The sequence below is a fragment of the Microcaecilia unicolor genome, chromosome 4 (genome assembly GCF_901765095.1).
Source record: "Microcaecilia unicolor chromosome 4, aMicUni1.1, whole genome shotgun sequence".
Lineage (NCBI taxonomy): Eukaryota > Metazoa > Chordata > Amphibia > Gymnophiona > Siphonopidae > Microcaecilia > Microcaecilia unicolor.
In genome coordinates, this window is record NC_044034.1 from 248997251 (window position 1) to 249020646 (window position 23396).

At 42.8% G+C, this 23396-nt stretch overlaps 1 protein-coding gene across 8 annotated transcripts in view; it reads right to left on the bottom strand.

The window, feature by feature from the left end:
• TSGA10 (testis specific 10) overlaps positions 1 to 23396 on the bottom strand; it is a 302307-nt gene that overhangs the window by 9171 nt on the left and 269740 nt on the right. For all 8 annotated transcript variants that reach the window (XM_030201396.1, XM_030201399.1, XM_030201397.1 and 5 more), the window contains one exon: positions 1030 to 1188. In XM_030201396.1, the coding sequence (XP_030057256.1) occupies positions 1030 to 1188 (159 nt within the window). The remainder of the gene's footprint in view (positions 1 to 1029; positions 1189 to 23396) is intronic.

Genomic DNA, 23396 nt, shown 5'->3' on the forward strand with positions numbered 1-23396 from the left:
ACACATAGAAGGCCCTATTTACTAAGCTGTGCTGTAGGCGCACAAACGTTTTGGTGCTCGCTAACGATAGACACACCCATAGGAATATAATGGGCATCTCCATTGTTAGTGTGTGCTAATATTTAGCGCACGCTAAAATGTTTGCGTGCCTACAGCGAAGCTTAGTAAACGGGGCCTATAATTTGGAAGGGGATGTATTATTAGTAAGTCCAGAAAAAAAGTATACATGTATTTCAAATTTTATAATGGCAATACATATACTCTAAAAATATGGATGTCAGCATTTACACCTGCTCTGAGGCAGGCATATCAGCTAACTGCTCATTTGGACTTGAGGTTTGCACTACTGAGTGGGTGTTTAAACCTCCCTCCAAAATTCTCTAGAAATAATTATTTCACATGATTCCTTAATTAGTTAACATTTGACATTCAGTTGTTTAAATCTGGCATTTACATCTGTATGTGCTGACATTTACATGTTTAAATTACAGAAATGGAACTTATGAGGGGAGGTTATCAGTGTAGGCTACCACTAAGATGTGTTATTTTACTGTTAACCTCCAGTTATTAGCAACTAGACCTAGCTGCTAATAACTGGGGGTTAACATAAAATTGTACCAGTGGTAAAACAAGAGGCACTAGCAGTACCCCTTGTTAATAACTTCACCCCTGGCCCTAATGTCAGCACTTACACAAGCAAAACTCTGAGTGATGCTGCTCTTTTTTTTGTGGGGGGGGGGGCAATTCCTGCTAAAATGGCTGCCCCCACTAGACACAACAGCATATACATGTGTATATCTGTGCGTCCTTATATGTATTTTACATATAAGCAGATCCTTTTGTAAAGTACATAGGAAAGTTTGTACATCCCAATTAGTTATCCCATATCTCACCTAGATGCTCAGTGTAAAGTCAGGCATGCACTATACCAGAAGACAGCTAAAAATTTGTTATCCTTCGTTGGTTTTGCAATACCTTTTTCTCACTCCTGAAACAGCATGCTTACTTCTTACCTAGAGCTACTCTTACCTCTCTGATGATCTGTCTCTAGACCTAGAGAGCCGTTCAGTACCTCGCATGGAACGTTCTGGTGAACAACTGGAAGATCTCAGAGTTTTTGACACGTTAGTGCTTAACTGGAAAGAACAGGATAAATTTTGACGACGAAGTTCCTTTACTGCATGTTCCCTAAAAAAAAAAAAACTTTTTGAAAGTGAAAAAATATCAGTATTTCCTCTACAAGTTTTGTTATTTGACAGCTTTGTACAGCTGGAGACCTAAGTTTAAGTCCCTAATTCATCATTCAATGTGTAACCTTCAACAAACTGTTTAACGTTCTCAAGTCTAGGTATAGAGGCTAATCAACTAAAGCCTGGGATGCCTAAAACAGCATTAACTCTGTAGCCTTTAGCAAACCTGTGCAGTAGTCCATGCCAACGTGGACTGACTCAATAAAACTGAGTTGTGTCCCATGCCAGTCCATTCAAAACATTAATATTCAAAACTGGTTAACACAAAACTACCAGTGACTCAAAGTAAAGTTAGCAAGATAGTAGTCCTAACAAGTGGATGACATTATCTGATGGAGCCCTAGTTAAAGAGATAAGCAAACAAAGCTCTCTAAGCTGCAAGCACTTTCTATAGCAGTGTACTGTGCATGTGCTGGACTTTCTACATTTGTGTTGTCACATAAGACCACCTCAGTTCTGTACAAAGCTTTAAATTATGAAAAGGCAGCTCTTGGGGTGGGGGGGGCAGATACATTTTTTTAGGACTCTGTTACTGATAAACAACTTTGCTTTCTTAGAGGACAAGTACAAGTTGTTTTCAACAAAAAAAAAAGAGTAAATGAAAAAAAAAAACAGATTGCCAACGGAACGCAAAGAAATATGAGGACAATATTTAGTGGTGGTGAACCCACAGAAACATTCCAAGAAGTTATATGAATATGTTTATGCCAAGTTTAATGACGACCTATCTTTTCAGCAAATATTTCGGCACTGATTTATACATAGTTTTTCAATTAGTACCTTATAAAAGGTGAAATTAATCTTCGTGTCATGTGACTTGCTTTGATTCTCTGATATAGATGGGATATAAATATAGGAATGAAATGGAAATGGCGGCCTGAAGCCGGGATGAGAAGGCAGTGTTATTCTGTTGCTGGAGTGCCTTTCATTTTTAAAGTGAATATGCTGCACACTAAAATAAAGGGATTGTGAAGAAAGTCATTCCTGGTCCAGCAATAGATGGCCCGCTATGCTACCTGGCACCCACAAGGAATGACTGGGGAAGCCCTGCTGTGGTGTTGGAGGAAGAAGTCTCTAGCTTTTGGGGGCAAGATGTTACGTTGTCTCCCCCAGCATTCAACCCACCACCATGTCCTGCTGCGATACAGGTGTGGCTCAAACTCCAAACTGGCACGTCGCCATGCAAGGTGCACGTGGCAATGGGAGCACACCTGAAGAGTTGGCAGATGGAAAGAAGATCGTTTGGGAAGGGAATAATCCCATTAACCCCTTGATGGTGGCACTGGAGACTCTTTGGAAAGCCATTCAAAAATTGGAGGCTACAGTCACAAAGTCTACCCAGGAAACTACCAACCTTGTGAGTAAAGTAGAATTACTTTAACAATCATTTGACAATGTTAAACAGGAGTCAACTGGGCAAATACAGTCATTTCAGATAGAAATTAAGAATATTAAAGATACTGTTGCAACGACTGTAAAGGATAATATTAATATACATCAAAGAATGGAACAGATAGAGAATTATAATAGAAGGTTGAGTCTTAGAATTTTGAACTTTCCCAAGGCTGGAAGAGTAACCCCTTTGAATTTAAAAAAATACATATTTGCTGGAGATTTTGAAATTTACCACCAATACAATTCCCTCATTGAATAAGGTACTTTATTTGCCTAAAAGATTGTTAGGGGTTTGCTCCGGAAAATCAAGTGCAAAACGAGGAAGATAGTGATCTTTATGACTTATCTGCAGTCTTGGAAGATTCACTTTCAGACGTCTCTATTAGAGCTACTTTATTGGTCTTGATTGTCTTCGGGCAAGACTTGAATGCAGTATTGAGACTATATTTTAGAAACTCAGAGCTGTTGTATTGTGGTCAGAAACTGTGGATATACCCTGATTTTACAAGATCTACACAAGACAGAAGAAAGGAATTTTTGCTTATGAGAGAAGAGACTGGATTGCTAGATTGCTAGGGCTTTATTCCTGCTAGCATATCTGTGCAAATGTGTAGTATGTTATTTAGGTGTAAAGTATATCTTTTTTGTACCTTTGCACCTTAGATCTTTTCTTGACTTGAAAAAGATAACCAGCAATGGAGGATCATAATAATTTGGTTGAGTTGTATTAAAGGGTTGTGGGGTTGATCTAGGTTGGGCTTTTGCCTTGTTTGTTAGTTATTTCCTATATGATCTCTTTATCTAATATGTTCGATCTCCCCAATTTGTGGTCTATGGAAGGGTTGATATTATCAGTATTGTTTTCCCTCTTTATTATAATCGATCCATCGATCCAACTTAAATGCCTGATCCCTGCAACACAACATAACTAAAGTACGTAATGGAAAAAACCCAACTCTTCCATTAGACCATTCTCTAATTTGGCTGTGCCACATGAACTTTATCTTATCACAACATCACTTTGTATTTATTCTCACCAGAGTCTGCAAACGCCTCTCCGGAACTATGTAAGCCACATTGAGACTACAAATAGGTGGGAAAATGTGGGATATAAATGTAACAAACAAACAAACAAATAAATAATGTAATTCTATTGATGATACAACTCTATGTTACTTATAACAAGCTGTATACTCTTTCACTGCCCTGGAGGTTTCCCTTACTTGAACTTTGGCTCTTTTGTCAGAGTTTGGTGGTCATTCTGGCCTCTGGATTAATGCAGATAAGTATGTGGTGCTTTGCCTCATGGACACTTTAGAGCAGCGATGGGGGGGGGGGGGGACTTTTTCTACTTCAATGGGCTCCAGAACCGATAAAATATCTGGGTCTTTCCATCCCTTGGGACCTTTCTGCCCTTTATAGGCTTAATATGGTTAGATTACTACAGGACAAAAAAGTGTTACGCTCCCGCTGGCAGGCTTTCCCACTTTCTTTATGGGGTTGAGTTGCTGTCATAAAAATGGTCATATTGCCCAAATGGTTATGTTTTGCAACACCTTCACTTACTGCTTACATATAGAGATCTGCAATGTTATAATGCTTTGGTGGGGACATTTTTATGGGGTTTGAAGAAGCCTTGTTTAGCACTGAAATATTTGCACTTTCTGAGAGTGGATGGTGGACTGGGCATCCTGGATCTCCAGGACAATGTGGCTTGTCAACTGTGATTTGTTCGTGAATGGATATTTGAATCATCTAATTATTGTGACTTTGCTTTTGAGCGGAGTTTGGGAGCCACTCTACCCGGCATATCTGCTTCATGCCAGGAGGCAGCTGCTTTCACTTTGACTGCAAACTCATCTGATACTCCGCCCCATCTGTTGGGCATGGCTTGCACTCTACTATATCTCGCTTTCTACCTATTGTTGGAAATTTGGACTTTCTGCTTGGGGTATCTGATTCCAGACTCCAGTCCTGGGCTGACAGAAGCTTAGCACTTGTGCAACATGCCTTGGATGAGGACAAACCCAAAATGTTACCTTATGAAATGATACAAGCCACATATCTCCTTACTCCAGCTGACTGGTTTCCTTATCTTTAATTAAGTCATTCTATTGGTGCCCTGTTATGCTGTCACCCAGAAGACTTTTCAGAATCACCCTTTGATGAAAAATGGCCTCTTCCAGCTGGCCTGGTGGGCTGATATTATGGGAGTATGAAATACCAGCTACTGCTCTCCCATCTTCAAAAGTTTATAGATCGGTGGGCCCATGATTTGGGCCCTTATACACTAGACTCTTGCCTTCAAAGGTTAACTGACGGTTCTCGTTTGGTGGACAGTGTTCAGTTGCAGGAAGTTCACTATAAATTTCTTATGAGAATGTATATACACCCTTCTAGAGCTAAAAAAAAAATGGGTCTTCCCTCTGATGGGACTTGTCCAAAATGTCATGCAGCTAATGCTTCCTATCGACACTGTATTTGGGACTGCCCAGGAAATTTATCTGTTTTGGACTGATCTCTGGCAACACTTGAGCATGCTTTATAATAGAAATTGGGGTGCCACTCCCCAGATGTGCTTACTGGATGGTTTGTCAGTGGTGGTAGAGGGTACTCAGGTTTCTGTACTGTTTTTCCACAAGGCAACTCTAGTAGCAAAGAGATATATTTTGTTGCAGTGCATTCAGCCAGATCCACCCACTTTGATATTATGGTGGAATCAGATGTACAAATTGCTTAACATAGAACGTTTATCTGTGGACATCAGATCGGGTTGGGTGTGTAGGACATTCTTCCACACCCAGTCTGCCTATTTGTCTACCCTATCCTCACGGGCGCTCTGCCCTCCTCAATTCATTAGAGGTTTAATTGTGATTGCTCATTATGATTTGGGTGTAGGTGATTTTGGAATATGATGGGGGGGGGGGGGATTGTTTATGATGGTTGTGCAGTGGTGGGGGGACATTGGATAGCATTTTGGATGAGATTATTGGTGTTTGTTGCACCTGTTGTCTTTGTATTTCTTTATTATTTGAAATCGATAAAGATATTCACACATAAGTTGTATGCTTGTCAAGTATTTTTAAAATAAATAGTGTATATTCCTTCCTATATTAGGCCTGTAATATGGCCCTGCTAGCCCTCAGTTTTCCCAGCCTTGCTGTTATCAGCATATTTTTAGTTTCTTCTTGCAGCTGCATGTAAGCTACAGTGCTTTCTCAATAAATGGAAAGTACATGTTACATGTCAAGGTGACACTTGGGAGGAACTGAGGCTATGCGGCCATATATGGCAGGTACAATTGGATATAACCTTGGTGGTGATGAGAGACTGAGGACCCAGCTGCCCCAAGATGTTCCAATGGAAATATGTTTTCAGAGAAGAAGGACACCAGGTGTTTCATACTACTTATTTGTTAGCTAGTTTTCCACGCTGGGAGAACGCGTTACTGAAAAGGAATTAGCCAATTGCCGCAAAGTGTGCATGTGAACACAAGTAGGAGAGGATGGTAGAATACAGGAAATTGCCATTTTTGTATATTACTATATTGTGTGATGGAAGGAAACAGGAAGATCCATATATGATCATAAGTTAGTTTAGGAGAAATCACATGATTTAGGAGAAACGAAACTTACAACAGTATATATGTGATGGCTAGGAAGGTTTTGCTAAGCAGATTTTGTTATTCAGTCTCACAACAAAATCTAGCCAGTCTGTGCGTCTGGCTACTGGGTGACATCCTGTTCCAGAGAGAACAACTATTTTGTATTGGCTTAGTGAGATATTAATACAGATTTTTACTGGTTGCACCAAATCTAAGTCTGATTGTCTCTCTTATTCCAGCCTCTAGGGCTGAAGTGTTTTCCCCTCCCCAGGGGCAAGGGACAGGATTACACAATAATTATATCTCCAAGTTGCTGAATATCATGACTCAAAAATATACAGATATCTTATCCAGTTATCTTTAGACATGATTAATGCAGCCACAATATCCAGATAAAATAAGCCATATGGCATCCAAATATTGTTGCTATCCAACTAACTGTAAACACCACTGTACCATGGACTGTACAAGCAGTGCAACTGCATAGGGTTGCAAATATGGAGGGGTGCACAAATTGCTCCAATGCCATCATCTCCTCTCACCAGGGGCGTATCAGCGTGGGGCGTGCGACGTCAGTCCGAAACTGGAAGGGATGCAGGCAGGCAGTTTTCAATAGCACGAGGATAGAAAAACTTCTTAAAACAAGATCTCGGCTGGGCTGGCGGGGGTTGGGGGTCCCCTGCCAGCTGAAGTAATATTTTTAAAGGCACCGGACCGGAGGAAGTGGACCACGGCGGGGGTAGGTGATGGCGGTAGGCGGGAGAGGGTTGACGGCGGTAGGGGGGGCGGTGGCCGGGGGGGGGGCTATAATGTGCCCCCTCACTCTAGATCCTGCCCCCCTACAGCCAAACCTCAAATACGCCCCTGCCTCTCACTGGAGGCAGTGAAGCGGGCACTGGTTGGTAAGTCACATGGGGCACAACTATATTCAGTACAGCCCTGCCCTTAATCTCTCTTCACTTTAAACAGATAAGTGTTTTAGTCAAGGTGGCAGAATTTCAAACTACTAACACTACCCAGAAAAGTTCCTTTGAATATTACCTTCCATGTTTTTGGTGTCTTTTTTTTTTTGTTTATTTAATGGCAACCTGGAAATAATTAAAATAGTTTGGGGGAAGCAGGAGAAGAGATGAAGTTGGATTCTAAACCTTCAAGAGATTCCACAGGACAGACTAACCATAAATATTGTTCTGTTGGGAATGCTTGTCCAAACAAAAATGGGATGTGAATGTGTGGCAGATCTCTTCCATAGAGGCTGATCTCAGGTGGCTCAGATGTTATGAGCCTTGAAAAGCTCATTCAGGGTCAAGCATGCATGGGCGTAAGTGAAAGAAATATATCCTGCTGTCCATTAAAGTAGTGTGTCCTTGGATGCTGCAGTCCTAGGTTTATTAGGGTTAAAAAAAACCCCCCACACACATACACACATAAAGCTGGGTAGACTTTCCAAGGGCTTTAGATTGCTCCAAGCAGCAGGCTAAAGCTCTTTGCAATCTACAATTGAGAACATATACCACCTCATTCTCTAACTTGGTACATATGTTATAGAATAATAGTACTTAAGCCAATCAGAGGTGCCAATAATTGGCAGTTATGCATGTAAGTGCTAGATGCTAATCTATAAATACACACCACCGTCGTTTAGAGTTCAACTGCAAGGGGAGCAAACACACGGGTGGGCTATGGGTAGAATACTATCAGTTATGCTTGTTGCACCTATGCCAGCCAGCCATTGACCTGTCATAAGTGAGACAGTCTACATTTTGGCATGCCAATGTGGCTTTGTGCTAGTATTCTACAACAGCTTAGGTGTGCTCTAAATCTGTTGTAGAATTGGCACCTACATTTTGGTGCCAAGTTGTAGAATTGCCCCCATAGCTTAGAGACAAATAGTGGAAAGATGATTGACTGGGTATGGTGGGAATTTGACTCGATTCATGTGCAGAATCCACACTATTGCTAAAAATGAAAAACTTCATATAGGATGGACCAGCCACTAAGGCATAGAGCTCATTGAATCTGTGCTGAAGTGACTATTAAAAGGTATAAAAAATATGGATCTACCTTCTACATGATGGCTGTATGCACCAACTGAATTTAATTTTTTATTTTTTTATTTGTTTTGTATCCCACATTTTCCCACCTATTTGCAGGCTCAAAGTGGCTTACATAGTACCGTAATGGCATTCGCCAATTCGGTTGATAACAAATACAGGTTGTATTGTGGTCTAATGAGGTAGGTGTGTATCAGGCAACATGAGGGTCGAAGGGAATGTAGATTGTATATCGTCCAGTAAGATCATTGGTTATGCTGTGTTGCTGAGTGTGGGGATTTACTGTGGATTGGTGAGGTAAGCCTTTTTGAAGAGGTTGGTTTTTAGTGATTTCCTGAAGTTTAAATGGTGATGGATTGTTTTCACAGCTTTCGGGAGTGCATTCCATAGTTGTGCATTTATGTAGGAGAAGTAGGATGCGTAAGTTGTTTTGTATTTAAGTCCTTTGCAATTAGGGTAGTGTAGGTTTAGGTATGATCGTAATGATCGGATTCTGTTCCTGGTTGGTAGATCTATGAGGTCTATCATGTATCCTGGGACTACGCAATAGATAATTTTGTGGACCAGGGTGCAGATTTTGAAGATGATCCTTTCTTTGATTGGGAGCCAGTGCAGCTTTTCTTGGAGGGGTTTGGCACTTTTGAATCGTGTTTTACCAAATATCAGCCTGGCTGCTGTGTTTTGGGCGGTCTGGAGTTTTCTTGTGAGTTGATCTTTGCATCCCACGTAGATTCCGTTGCAGTAATCTGCATGACTTAGGGCCATTGATTGTATTAGGTTTCGAAAATTTTCTCTCGGGAAGAAAGGCTTTAATCGTTTAAGTTTCTACATTGAGTAGAACATTTTCTTTATTACAGAAAATGAACCCTAACAGACTTGGTTTTCAAACCTGGCTCCGACTCATATAGAAGACATTCATACAGCTTTTGTGTTGGAAGTAAAAAGGGATCTAGGGTCCCTTTATCACACTAGACAGCATATTGTCATTTAAAATCATAAGACCTTCTAGTGGAGTTTCTCCTAGAAGCCAAAATGATTTGAGAGTCTGCAGGCATTGGTACCCATGGCAAAAGTTCTCAATGTTATCTTGAAAAGAATGTGTATCAACCTGATTATGTGTTTTCCTTTCAACTTTCACTGCTCTGCTTATGACCTAATATTGTCACATATTTCTTGACAGATCTTTCCTGTTCAGAATGTTTTGCACACAGTGGTCCATGAACAGATGGCAAGAAGCAATGTGGTGGTCTTCTGATAAACTTCTCTCCCAAGAACATCCTCTCATATGAGGCAAGGCTAAAGAGGTTAGGACTCTTCAGCTTGGAACAGAGTTGGCTGAGGGGAGATATAATGCAGCCCATAAAATCCTGAGTGGTGTAGAACAAGAAGTGAATCAATTTTTTACTCTTTCAAAAAGTACAAAGACTAGGGGACACTTAATGAAGTTACAAGGAAATACTTTTAAGAACAAATATGAGGAAATATTTTTTCACCCAATGAATTGTTAAACTCTGGAACTTGTTGCCAGAGGTTGTGGTAACAGTGGTTAGTGTATCTGGGTTTAAAAAAAGGTTTGGACAAGTTCCTGGAAAACAATCTATAGTTTGTTATTGAGATAAACATGGGGCAGGGGCGTAGCTACGGGTGGGCCTGGGTGGGCCCAGGCCCACCCAATCTCGGCTCAGGCCCGCCCAGGCAGCCGGCAGTTATCGGTCCTCTTCCTCCAACCCGTTTACATTTTTTCTTTTTTTTTAGTGCGGGCCGGTTCCTGAAGCAGAAGTGTAGACCATCACAGCGCTGCTTGCCGGTGCTCCTACTCCGGCACTTATTCCCCGTCCAGATTCTGCTCTGCTGCTAGGTCTCGCCTGCTTCCCTTAGCTCCCCGCTCTTTTATTTGTATCACGCAGCGCAGCCCCCTCCCTAGTTGGTCAAATAAGCTCCAGCCCCCGATGGAACTGAAAGGGGTCCCAGCAGACACACGCCATCCAGCTTCTCTCACTTTCTCTCGCCATCGAACAGCAGGAAAGACTCCAAGGCCGGCAGCGCGTTCATTTTCGAAACAATTCGGCCCCAGCACACAAAACTTCCGGGTCACGGTGCAGAAATGCTCCGCCGGATCGGAACAAGGAGGTTTAATAACTAGGAGTGGCAGTGAGCCTATATAGGCCACAAGGAAGCCAATAAGGTCTGTCTGAGTTTCTCCTTCCCAGCGCAGCCGTCATCCCCGTTCACTCAAAACTTAGCAAACCTATGAGCTCAGGGCCGGTCTTAGCAAGTGCGAGGCCCTGTGCAGACCAATTTGGTGGGGCCCCATCCTAGCCCCTCCCCACCCTAGCCCCGCCCCCACCCTAGCTCCACCCCATTTATAAGATTATTCCATTTTTAGAAATTTTTTTATTTATGAAATTTCAAATAAAGACAAATGAAGCTAAACTTGTACAACTTGTACAAAAAAACTGATTGAAATAATAAGCACAATGCTATCATGAACACCCCCTCCCCAGAAATTCAGTTCAAGTCCACAACAATTAGTAGTTCCAATTCTCATAACAAAGGAGAATAAAGGAAAAATACTAAGAAAAGATCCAGTACTTTCAAATTCCCCTATTTTTTAATTTAAAAAGGTTCCTTGGAAATGGATTGTATATGTGCTCTTTTTCTCTCCTAAGCTGAACATGCTTAGAGAAATGTCCCTCTTTCTTGAGGCTACAATGCTAATTGCTTTGGAAACTCAAATTCTCCTAAATACACATGATCTGGCCAGCTTAGCAAGATAAGTACCTTTAGATGGACAATTTTTAGTCTGCCCACTTGGGATTCTTTAGGTTTTCAATAACTTTGGGCAAATTAACAGTAAAGTCTGACACTACTAGCCCTCTCCACTTGCCCCTGTCCCCACCCCTCACATACACGCACCACTTTAGCTAACCTCTTGATCTTTTCCTGTCTCTGCCCTTCATAAAACACCGAATTTTGACTTAATCACTGATGGGAGAATAATAGACTACTGCAATAGTATTTACCTTTAAAATGGCACAAAAGGGGTTTGAAACTTCCTTCTTCCTTATAAGAAAAGCTATCATCATACCTGGCTTGCCTTTGAATGGCAGTGGCACAAACTTGCTCCAGCTTGAGCTCCACTTGACTGTTTTTATTTATTTTTAAGTCGCACTCACTCGCACACTGGCTCACCTCCGACCAGGCTCCAGGCAACTTTCCCGCTCAGTGACTCCCGCCCGCCAAACAGGAAATACCTCATCAGAAGGCGGGACATTGAGCGGGAAGTGAAACGCTGGGGTGAGCCATCGCTGCAACTCTCTGTCAGGAGCTGGGGCCGTCGCGCTGGCGCTGCAACTGTCTGTCGGGGCCGTCGGTGCAACTGTCGGGGTCCGGGGAGGCAGGAGGCTGCTGATGGCGTGCTCAGCGTGGGATGGGCACCGTGCCGCAACATGGCGGGAGCAGAGTGGCGGCGGCCGAGTGGGATCATGATGCAGTTGTCCGAGCTGGGGGTCGGTCGGAGTGAGGCAGAGTTAAGGAGCTCCGCGCAGGGCCCCCTAAGCGCGGGGCCCTATGCGGCCGCCTTGGTCGCCTCTGCTTAAGACCGGCCCTGTATGAGCTGCTGCATCTACATTGTCATCTAAAGCTGTTTCAGTTGGATAGGCAGTGCCTTAAAAGGTAGAGGACAATTTTTTTTTTTACTTATTGGACAGCTTTTTAATTTATTTCAAAGCTTCTGGGTTGTGCAGGGGGGCTCAGAATGGGAGAAGGGGTCTGGGTGGGGTGGGACTCAGATGGGAGAAGGGGACTGGGTCTGGGAGGGGAGGGACTCAGATGGGAGAAAGGGACTGGGTGGGGTGGGGCTCAGATGGGAGAAGGGGGACTGGGTCTGGGGTCTGAGAAGGGGGCAGGAGGGAGAATGGGGCCATGTCTGGGGTTGAAAAGGGGGATCCTAATGCAAGGCATGTGGATGAAGGGAACTGGGGACTGAAAAGGACGGTAGGTGGGATAAGGGGGCTGAAAAGGGAACAGGGAGAAGTGGCTGGGGCTGAAGCTCCGGACTGGTTGGAGAAAAAGGCTGGGGCTGAAACTGGGGACTGGTGGGATAAAAGGAGGGGCAGGTGGAAGATGTGGGCTGGGGCTGGAACTAGGGGCAAGTAGGATAATGGGGCTGGAACTGGGGGCCGAAAAGAAGGGACAGCAAGAGGGAGGGCAGACCCTGGATGGATGCAGACCCTGGATGGATGGGAGAGGGAGGGCAAATGGTGGATTGAAGGGGCAGAGAGAAAGGGCAGACTGGATGGAAGGGATAGAAAGGGCAGTCAGTGGATGGAAGGGGGAGAGAGAGAGGGCAGATGGGCAGATGGAAGGGGCAGAGATAGAGGGCGGATGGTGGATGGAAGGGGCAGAGATAGAGAGCAGATGTGGATGGTGGATGGAAGGGGCAGAGACAGAGGGCAGACATTGGATGGAAGGGACAGCAGAGAGGGCAGACACTGGATGGCAGAGAGAGAGCGAAGACAGATGCTGGATGGAAGGAAGACGGTGAAAAGAAGATGAGGAAAGCAGAAACCAGAGACAACAAACTGTAAATAAAATATATATTTTTATTTTTTTGATTTAGGATAAAGTATTATTGTGGATATGTTAATAAATGTTTATAAATAGAACTTGTAAATAAGGTAATCTTTTTATTGGACTAATTTTAATACATTTTGGCTAACTTTCAGAGAACAAAACCCCCTTCCTCAGGTCAGGATAGGATACTGTAACAGCACTATACTGTATTGACCTGGGGACGGAGGTTTTGGCCTCTGAAAGCTAAATGTATTAGTCCAATAAAATGGTATTATTTTATTTTCTGTATTTGTTTTATTTCTATTTGTTAATTTGTAAAGTGGTGATTGGTATTAGTTTTTTTTTCAAATTTACATCTGCTGTCTTTATATTTTGCACAGTACTAGGGGACATTTTCTGTTTCTGTAGTGTTGCATTGTATGCAGAGTCTGGCATCCTGGGGGTTCAGTTTAATTTTTGTCTAAATAGAAAGTTTATTATTACTTATTCTATAGTGGATTAGGGTGTATCTGTGTTTGTGAAAAAGACATGGCTTTCAGTTGGAATTGACTGTGCAGTATCGACGGTCTGTACTATTCTGTCTGGTTTCGTTTTACAATAGGTGAATTGATGTTCTAGTGCTTACTGTAGTGTTTAAGATGCTAGTACTTACTGTAGTGTTTAAGATGCTTTCCTTTTCCTTGTGTGACTTGTAGAAATTACTGCTTATGGTATGCTACAATTGCTCTATAGTTCCTGAGTGTTTTGTATTCTCGGTATGCCTAGTCATAGGCGTAGACTGGGGGGGGGGGGGCAATGCCCCCCCCCAAACGATGACGAGGCGCTGCCACGCCATTAGTAAAAAAAAAAAAACAACACATGCAGGCACGTGCTCCTCTCCATCCGCTTGGCTTCCCTGCCCTCTCTGTCTGCGTCCCGCCTTCCTCTGACGTCAGAGGAAGGCGGGACGCTTACAGAGAGGGCAGGGAAGCCAAGCGGACGGAGAGGAGCGTGTCCGTCTACCCCTCTTCTCTTCCTCCCTCCCTCCGGCGCAGGCAGCAGTCTTTTTCAGCGTTCCTGGCAGCGGTAGCGATGTACACGCTGCCTTCGGCTCTGCCCCAAAGCCTTCTCTTCAAGTTCCTGTTCCCGCATAGGTGGGAACAGGAACCTGAAGAGAAGGCTTCCGGGGCAGACCGAAGGCAGCGTGTACATCGCTGAAGACTGTTGCCTGCGCCAGAGGGAGGGAGGAAGAGAGGGGGTAAACGGAGTCACGATCTTGGACCTCGCGGGGGGGGGGGGGCAGTAGAAGGAAGATGGATGGAACTGGGAGGGGTGCGGAGCAGAGGGAAGATGGATGGTACTGGGAGGGGTGGGGAGCAGAGGGAAGGAGCAAGAGATGGATGGGACATGGAGGGGTGGGGAGCAGAGGGATGGACCAGGAGATGGATGGGATTGGCAGAGGTCAGGCACAGCAGAGGGAAGGAGCAGAAGATGGATGGGACGGAGGGATGGTGAGCAGAGGGAAGGAACAGAAGATGGATGGGACTGGGAGGGGTGGGGAGCAGAGGGAAGGAGCAAGAGATGGATGGGACTGGGAGGGGTGGGGAGCAGAGGGATGGACCAGGAGATGGATGGGATTGGCGGAGGTCAGGCAGAGCAGAGGGAAGGAGTAGAAGATGGATGGGACGGAGGGATGGTGAGCAGAGGGAAGGAACAGAAGATGGATGGGACTGGGAGGGGTGGGGAGCAGAGGGAAGGAGCAAGAGATGGATGGGACTGGGAGGGGTGGGGAGCAGAGGGATGGACCAGGAGATGGATGGGATTGGGAGAGGTCAGGCACAGCAGAGGGAAGGAGCAGAAGATGGATGGGATGGAGGGATGGTGAGCAGAGGGAACGAACAGAAGATGGATGGGACTGGGAGGGGTGGGGAGCAGAGGGAAGGAGCAAGAGATGGATGGGACTGGGAGGGTGGGGAGCAGAGGGAAGCCTACTGGAAAGAAGACACTGCATAAAACAGAAGACACTGGGACCAAAGCGAATAGAAAAACTAAATGATCAGACAACAAAGGTAGATAAAAGTATTTTATTCATAATTTATTAATTGAAATGTGTCAGCTTTTTGAAATGTGCATCTGTGATATTTTGCCTGTAAATTTCAATTCCTTCCTCATTAGCATATTCATTTGCATATGTATATATGCAAATGATATGCTAATATGCTCCACCCATTCTTTGCCCCCCCCAAATGAAACAGTCAAACTACGCCTATGTGCCTAGTACTGAATTTTGGAGGGGGGTGTTAAAAAATGACCAGCCCCAGGTGTCAACTACCCTAGGTACACCACTGCTTTGATCGCTGTCGCTGCCTTTTCTCCCGCGGCTGATGCCAAACTATGGGGGAGGGGGAAGGGCAGGGTTGATGCCAGGCTACATTTCCAGGCTGGAGATTTTGGGACAGTCCTGCATTTCTGACCACCCCATTGTTATGGGACTTGCAGCACTGATTTCCATGGGCAGAATCAGGCACTGCAAATCCCACACTGATTTGGGTTATAAAGTTTAAAATCAAGACTGCACAAAATCTCAAGCCTGGAACTGGGTAATTTGCCATCTCTGTGATTTCTAATTTTTGGTGTTTTATTCTGCAATTTGTAAGGGGTGGTCTGTGTTCTTGGCATCTGTGCAATTTCTAATTTTTTATCTTTTATTCTGCAGTTGGTAAGGGGTTGTCTGTGTTCTGCATGTGACCGATGTAAAAGATTCTGTGTGCATGTAGTTTGTGTGGGGATATATAAGAGTCTGACTTCTCTGGCTTTTTAAATGGGAATGTCAGTTTCAGAATTTACCTGTTTTATGAATACAGCTTAATCAGGCATTTGCATTTGTTACAAAGCAAAGTTTGAAGAATATGTGCCATTGACATGTTTGCCTTATAGCAGTCATATTTGGTCAAGTTTAAGATATGGGATAAAATCACTATATTTAAATGGTGTTCCATGAACCAGGTATGTGGTTTATGTTAATGCAGGAGAGCTGTTGTACAGACTGTTTACTTAGAAATCCATCATCAAGTGCACTCTAAGGCATTATTAAGGAGTATCCCAAGAAACACTACTCACACCTAGTGCCCACCCATATTAGCTCTGGGCCCACCCAAAATGTCAGGTCTGGCTACGCCACTGACATGGGGAAGCCATGTCATGATTTGCTGAACCTACCTTGATGCATTCAGTAAACCATGCCAGACAGCAGTTCAGCATCTCCTGGCTCAGAAGGATAGTGGCTGGCCTACTATACCTCTTTTCTGTATCTCCTGTATTATGTAGTGGCATCACAGTTACATGTTTTTGACACCTAGGCAGTACCAGAACAACGAGTATAAACCAGTAGGAGCTTATCATTCTGCAAGCTGCCCTGGAGGTTAGGGAAGTCCAGAGCATATGGATGGGTTGCTAATGTTATTAGGGGAAGGAGCTTGAGTGAGAGTGGGGGATGGCGCAAATGTTGGCTGAGGGAAGGTTAAGGGAGCAGAAGAGGCAGAAATGTTGGCTGGGAAACACATCCCCTTTGCCAAACTCTTAGCATTCCAACCCCACTGTACAAAGATTCTGTGCTAGTCATTTAAGAGGTAATATTTAGTTGGCTATAGACAGCATTTTTTAAAATGCTAACTGCCACCACAGAAATTATGTCTGGATATTCAATACAAGGATAGGTCTGAGTACAGGCATATGTGTGGAAGGCCGGCACTTAACTGAATAAGTGCCAATATTCAGCTCTTAACCAGTTAAGTTAGACCATACAAAACAGGACAGTTATTTATGTGGTCCTGTTTGGCCAGTTAACTTAACTGGTTAAGAGCTGAATATCTGCACTTATCTAGTTGAGTGCTGACTCCACCTTCGGACTATCCACACAATAGCCAATTTTGTCTTTAGCAAGTAGAGGAGATATTCAGCAGAACTATCCAAGAGCCATTGAATATTCCCTTGGGGCCCGATCAGCGTGAGGTAACCAGATAACAGCCTCTCTTAACCAATTAACTCACTTTGACTATTGACCCTTTAGTATAGCACCAAGTCAGAGTTAAATTTTATATGGTAGATGCTGGGCAAAGATTGTGCTGTACTGAGATGCTGTGCAGCAGGTCCAACATTCTGTTGAGAAATTCTGCATCTAGCAGAGGAGTTTCCCTGTTTTGATACGGGGACGCAAAAGGGTACAGCCAAGACTCACCCCTCAGGTTTTGGGAGTACCCCTGTAAGGAGGCAGCAAACTTTTGATACATTTAAGGGGCGTATCTGGACTCCGGCGGTAGGGGGGCCGGGGCCAGAGCCAGAGGGAGGGGGCACATTTTAGCCCCCCCCCCCAACGACCCCCCCGCCACCATTGCCAGAACCCCCCCACCATGGCCAGATCCCCCCACTAACGACTCTCCACCCTCCCCCCCGCCGCCAGCCCTCCCCCGCTGCCGTTGCTTACCTTTGCTGGCTGGGGACCCCACCCCCCACCAGCCGAGGTCCGCTTGCCGCCTTTAAAGATATTTCTTCAGCTGGCGGGGGACCCCAACCCCCGCCAGCCGACCTGACATCTTTAAAGTTCTTCTTCGGCCTCCGTGGCCGTACTGTAGTTGATAGCTGTTCAATCCAGTTCGGCGTCTGACGTCCCAGCACGTTGTACGTGCAGGATAACGTGCTGGGATGTCAGACGCCGAACTGGATTGAACAGCTATCAACTACAGCACGGCCACGGAGGCCGAAGAACTTTAAAGACGTCGGGTCGGCTGGCGGGGGTTGGGGTCCCCCGCCAGCTGAAGAAATATCTTTAAAGGCGGCAAGCGGACCTCGGCTGGCGGGGGGTTGGGGTCCCCCGCCAGCAAAGGTAAACAACGGCAGTGGGGGAGGGTTGACAGCGGTAGGGGGGTCCAGGGCGAAATCTGTAGGGGCCCAGGCTCCTGTGGCCCCATGCAGATACGCCCCTGCATTAGGAGGGCTCCCACGGCAGTGATGACTGCAGCTTAATTCTACGAGAGCCTAAATATTGTTGATCTTGGTCGTTATGAGGTCTTTTCCTCCTTATTTTTGAAAATCACTGTTTGTTCTTGTATTTCCATATTAAATATACCATTGTTCATTTTAGATAGCTCTATTTTTTCACATGGTATTACTGATCCTTGTTTTTTTTTGTTGTTGTGAGACTCATTGCTAGATCTATTCAAATATGACAGAACCTTGGAAAACAGGTTTTAGCTTTTCTGCTGACTCAGTTTCTGCATTATTGGGATCAAATTCCTTTTTTTACACAACTGGTCTGGGTGTAGGACATTTGGATTGGGAAACCTTGAATATTAAATTCAAATCTGCCATTACATTATAATTAAATAGCGCAGCTTTAATTGAGTACCATAAAATGGAACGCATTCCAAGAAGTCTATGGGTGATGAAAGCTCCACAAATTTTCAAGGATGATCAACATTTTGTAGAACAATGGAATATGATACTTAATAAGTGCTCATTGGATTTAATGCTCCTCATTATTGAAAAAAGCAAAGTAGTGTTAGAAACTGAAAAGATTTCTTTAGATAAAAAATTAAAGAAGTTGAAAGATAAAAGTTCGGCACTAGAATTTGAAAAAGAACATGACAAGTTGAAGGAGCCTTTGTGCATTTTTCATAAATCCATTAGAAAACTTAAGCTGAAGAAATTCAAACAAGACACTAAAGATTATGCAGAAAATAAGGTTTATCCCTGGGTATCTACAGATCCCGACAGAATTGATGTTGATGTTGATGATCCCCTGAAACCTGGATTAAATGATAGTAGTTCAAGTAGTAATGGTAGTAGTGAACCTTTTTTTACAGACTCATCGTTCCAGAGGTCGGAGAGAAGGACGACGCATCAGAAGACAATGGAGCAGCCCGTCAGGGCCCACACGTCCTTAAACCAGATCTCTGAGACGATTTCATCAGTGGTAATTAATCTTTCTTCTACTACGCTAGAACAAGCTGATTTGTCATTGCTATCCAAAGGTTTATCCTTTGTACCTTCTGCTCATTTTGATGAATTCCAATTCCATATTGATTTGAAACTTTTTATCAGAAGGTTACAATTACGGATATTTTTCTCTACTAGAGAGCAAATCGGTGACCACTCAATATTGTCGGTTCGTTCCAACTGGACCCCTCCAGGATCTTTATACCCCATTTTCAAGATCTTTAAAGAAGCAGTGCTTAGGGACATCAAGTCCCTTTGTAAAACACATCGATACCATGATAATCTAACTAGCAGTGAGAGACATTCTTTGAATACTCTTAAATCTAATCAAGACATTGTAATTAAAAAAGCTGATAGATTATATCGATGAAGCTTTAACACAATTGGCTGATGTTCACACATATGTTAAACTTGATGTAGATCCCACTAGTGAAATACAAGAAGAAATCAAGACCCTTACACAAGAAGCTCAGGAGAACGGGTTTTTGACCAAAAAAGAAGTTAAGTTTTTGAATAGTGCATATCCACGCACTCCAGTTCTCTACATGCTTCCTAAAATTCACAAAAGGCTAGACAAGCCTCCAGGACATCCCATATTGTCATCCAGGGGTTCTTTATTAGAACCCTTATGCACATTTGTTGATCATTTTTTTGAAACCGTATGTTTCTATAGCTGCATCATTTGTCAAGGACACGACACATTTTTTACAAATTTTACAGGAAACATCAGTCAATTCTAATAACGACATCATCATGGTGACCATGGACATCAAATCTTTATATACCTCAATTTCTCAGTCACAAGCACTAGAAATCATTTACTAAGTATTAGAGGACCAAGACCTTTTGATGTTCCATCAGAATTTTTATTTGAAATGCCCAAATTAGCTTTAAACAAGAACTATTTTTTTGTTTCAAGAAACATTTTATTTACAAATTGCTGGGGTCGTTATGGGCACTACATTTGCTCTGATAGCCAACCTGTATATGAATAATTTTGAGAACAAATGGTTAGCAAGCTCACCTTTCAAAGATAAAATTTATATGTGGAAACGTTATATTGACGACTTTTATTTTTACTTTGGTTAGGTGATGTCCAACAGCATCAAGCAAAATAACTTGCTACTAGTTAAAACATGGCTATCTGAAGCATATCTTAAAGAATTCTTATCTTCGACCGCAGTACAACAACAAAGATCTATTATTATCAACTCCAACATCCTGTTATCCAGATAATTCTCTTGAGACTTTTGTACTGAGATACAAGTTGGGAGGGGAAGAGGTGGCATCTATAAGAAAAATTGGGATATTATACAAACTCACCCAATTTTTTCCATACAGTCTTTAAGAATTGCTTACTCCAGATAAAGAAATTTTGAGTACAGTGAGTTTGCTGTCTAGTGAGCCAATCTTACCATAAAAAATGTCTTTGCTGTTCTTTTTACACCATTGCTGCTGAATGTACAGAATTTAGGAATCCTAAAGATGGAAAGATTTACCAATTGCATTGTACCACAACACGCAACACCGATTATGTTATATATGCCTTATTATGTCCCTGTAATTAACTATAGATTGGGAAAACAACTAATTTTTCTATAAGGTTAAGTGAATACAAATCCAGTATTACTCACAACAAAATTGGAGCACCTTTAGAGGCACATTGCAAACGCTATTGTCACCAGTTTGATTCATTTAGATGTTGGGTCATCACATATGTGAAACAATCTATTCGTGGAGGCGATAGAAACAGATTGCTGCTCCAGCAAAAACATTGCTGGATATATCGCCTAAACACTGTAGAACCCGATGGATTAAGTACTGTATTTCAATGGGCTGCATTTTTGTGAACCATTTTGTATATATCATTAAATCATCCATTTGGATGTTTTTTTTTTTTTATTTATCACTATAATATGAAATATACAAAGAATAACTCTTTGATAAGATACACCAATCTAGAAAACATATTCTATCTTAATAGGAAAATTTTACAAAGAAAAGTATATATTCAGTTGGTTATTATAGTCCACAGATTAAGAGATTCAAGATTTAGTAATACCAAAGGAAGTTGGTGCTAAAACACTATTAAATTAACAAAAAAATAACAAAACAAGCAGTGGTTATCCATAATTATATAGGACTCATTTATCTGGGACTAAGCCTGGTCTCGCTTCGTATCAAGGAATAACCTCAATTGATCTGGCTCAAAAAACACATACTTCTTCTCTTTAAATATCAAAAAACATTTACATGGAAAACGTAATTGGAAGACTGCTCCTATATTTAATGATTCCTGTTTCATAAGCAGGAATTTTTTCTGTCTTTGTTGGGTCCATCGAGCAATGTCTGGAAATATGGAAACTTTGCTTCCCTTAAATTCAGGACACAAGTTTTTAAAATAAAGTCTCAATAAAGATTCTTTATCTTGCAGAAAGATAAAAGATACTATTAGGGTTGCTCTAGTCTCTGTATTATCCTTTGATTGTTCTAGAAAGTTTGTCAAATCTAGTATTTCAGATGGTATATCCTGTGCAGATTTTTCCTGTAATGGAGGAGTCTTCACATCCAAATAGTAAAATTTTTTGAATTGGGGGAATTGTTTGTTCAGAGTATTTATATATTTCCTTCAAGAATTTAGCGAACATGTCTTTAGGAGCCACAAATTGAGATCTTGGAAAGTTTAATATTCGCAAGTTCAGATTTCTTGAGTGATTTTCCATATTTTCAATTTTTCTGTGGATTAATATACGATCCCCAGATAGCTGAGCTTGTTGCCGATTCAATTTTTCAACTTGTGTTTCCAGACTAGTCTGCTTTAGTGAAATTCCCTCCATTTGAACTTTTAAGGAATTTATCTGAGAAGAATTATTCAATGATAACGTAATGAATGAAGTACAGACCTTGTGAAGTGATTCCAGGGCTGCCCAGATAGATTCCAACGACACTACTTGAGGCTTTATCAGCGGTTCAATCGCTAAGGCGCAAGCCATAGTCTGCGCTGTTGTTTCGGGCGAGTTCCCATCGATTGCCCCAACTAGATCTTCTGGTGTTCGTTGGTCTCCCTGCGCCATCCCAAACGTCTCCACGGGCAGCACGGACGTCTCCGGAGAGCGCCACTCCTTTGAGCTCTCCTTTCCTTCAGAGCTCGGCACAACACCTCCGGGCGTCTGCGGTGGCGTTGGGGTCAAAGGTCCCAGCGGACTGAGCGATACGTCGCTCTCCTGAGCGGGGCTCTTCCCTGCCCCGCTAGCGGATACGTCCGCAATTGGAGTAGAAACCAGATATGCTGACATGGACTGCTGCCCAGGTAAGGAGGGAATTTGCTTCGGGAGAGGTGGTCCCCTCGGCTTTCCTTTCCTTTTCGGCATAATTATTATAGGAAACAATACTTTTAGAAAGTTTTTCTAGGAGCGTCCTCATCGCACATCCTGCTTGGTCGCCATCTTGAATCGCCCCTATAGGTACAAACATTTACCCATTTGGATGTTTAACAGTAACATCAGCAATTTTGCGATCGGTCTACTTTGTAAGAATTGTGATTGGTTCATTTTGACAGCGTTCTTTTAAATTGTGGGCGCCATTTTAGTGTGCGCCTTTTGCTAAGAAGAAAGCAGAAGTGGTCGATAGCACAGCACCAGTATGTTTTTTTTGGAAATCTTTTTAAATAAAATATTTTGTCACATTCTACCCACTTGCCCCTGTCTACACTAGTATAGTTTTGGTCATCACTTTTCCTTTCCCTTGTTTCCTTCTGTACTAAAGAAGATCTTCCAGCTATTATTCATAAAAGTTTGACTGCCTGCAGCATGATGCTCTTTGTCTGACATTAGTGGCACATGTAGTGAAGTTGTCCTGCCATTTATGCTAGCTGATCTGTCAGCTCCTCCCAACTAGAGTTGACTTCTTGGTGCAGCTATACCACCACTCCATGCAAGTTGGTTTTGCTCTTTTCACTTTTATGGCCTTTTGGTCATTCCAATAAACATTTCCAGTTAGCCCAGAAGAGATATTGAAAGATTTAGGATCTGATATGGATTATTTTATAGCTCCTATCAACTTTAAGAACATAGGGACCCTTTTACAAAGCTGCAGTAATTTTCCTACCCATGTGCTAAAAAACATTTTTAATGTATCTGGGGCAGAGGGTGGTTGTGTTCTGTGCTAATTGGTTAGTGTAGCTACATAGCTGTATACTAACCAATGAGCACAGGATTAGCATGTGACTCCTACTGCCTACAAAATGGGTAGAGGTAGGGGCTCATACGCTAATGTGAAAATTAGCGCATGGTCATTACTGAAAATTTCAGAAAATCAGCCATTCTACCCCAACGGTAAAAAAGGCCTTAGTGTGTGGGAATGACCCACATAAGAGTGTGCAAAGGCCACTTTTTACCGCTGTTTGCTGAAAGGGCCCCCTAAGACTGCTTGATAAGACTATAAGGGAACAGGGTCAGTTGTTAAAAATAGAGAAAGACTAAAGAGAAATATTAGTATTATTGGCATGAACTGTCTGAAGATTGTCAAGGATAAAAGCAAAAGGCA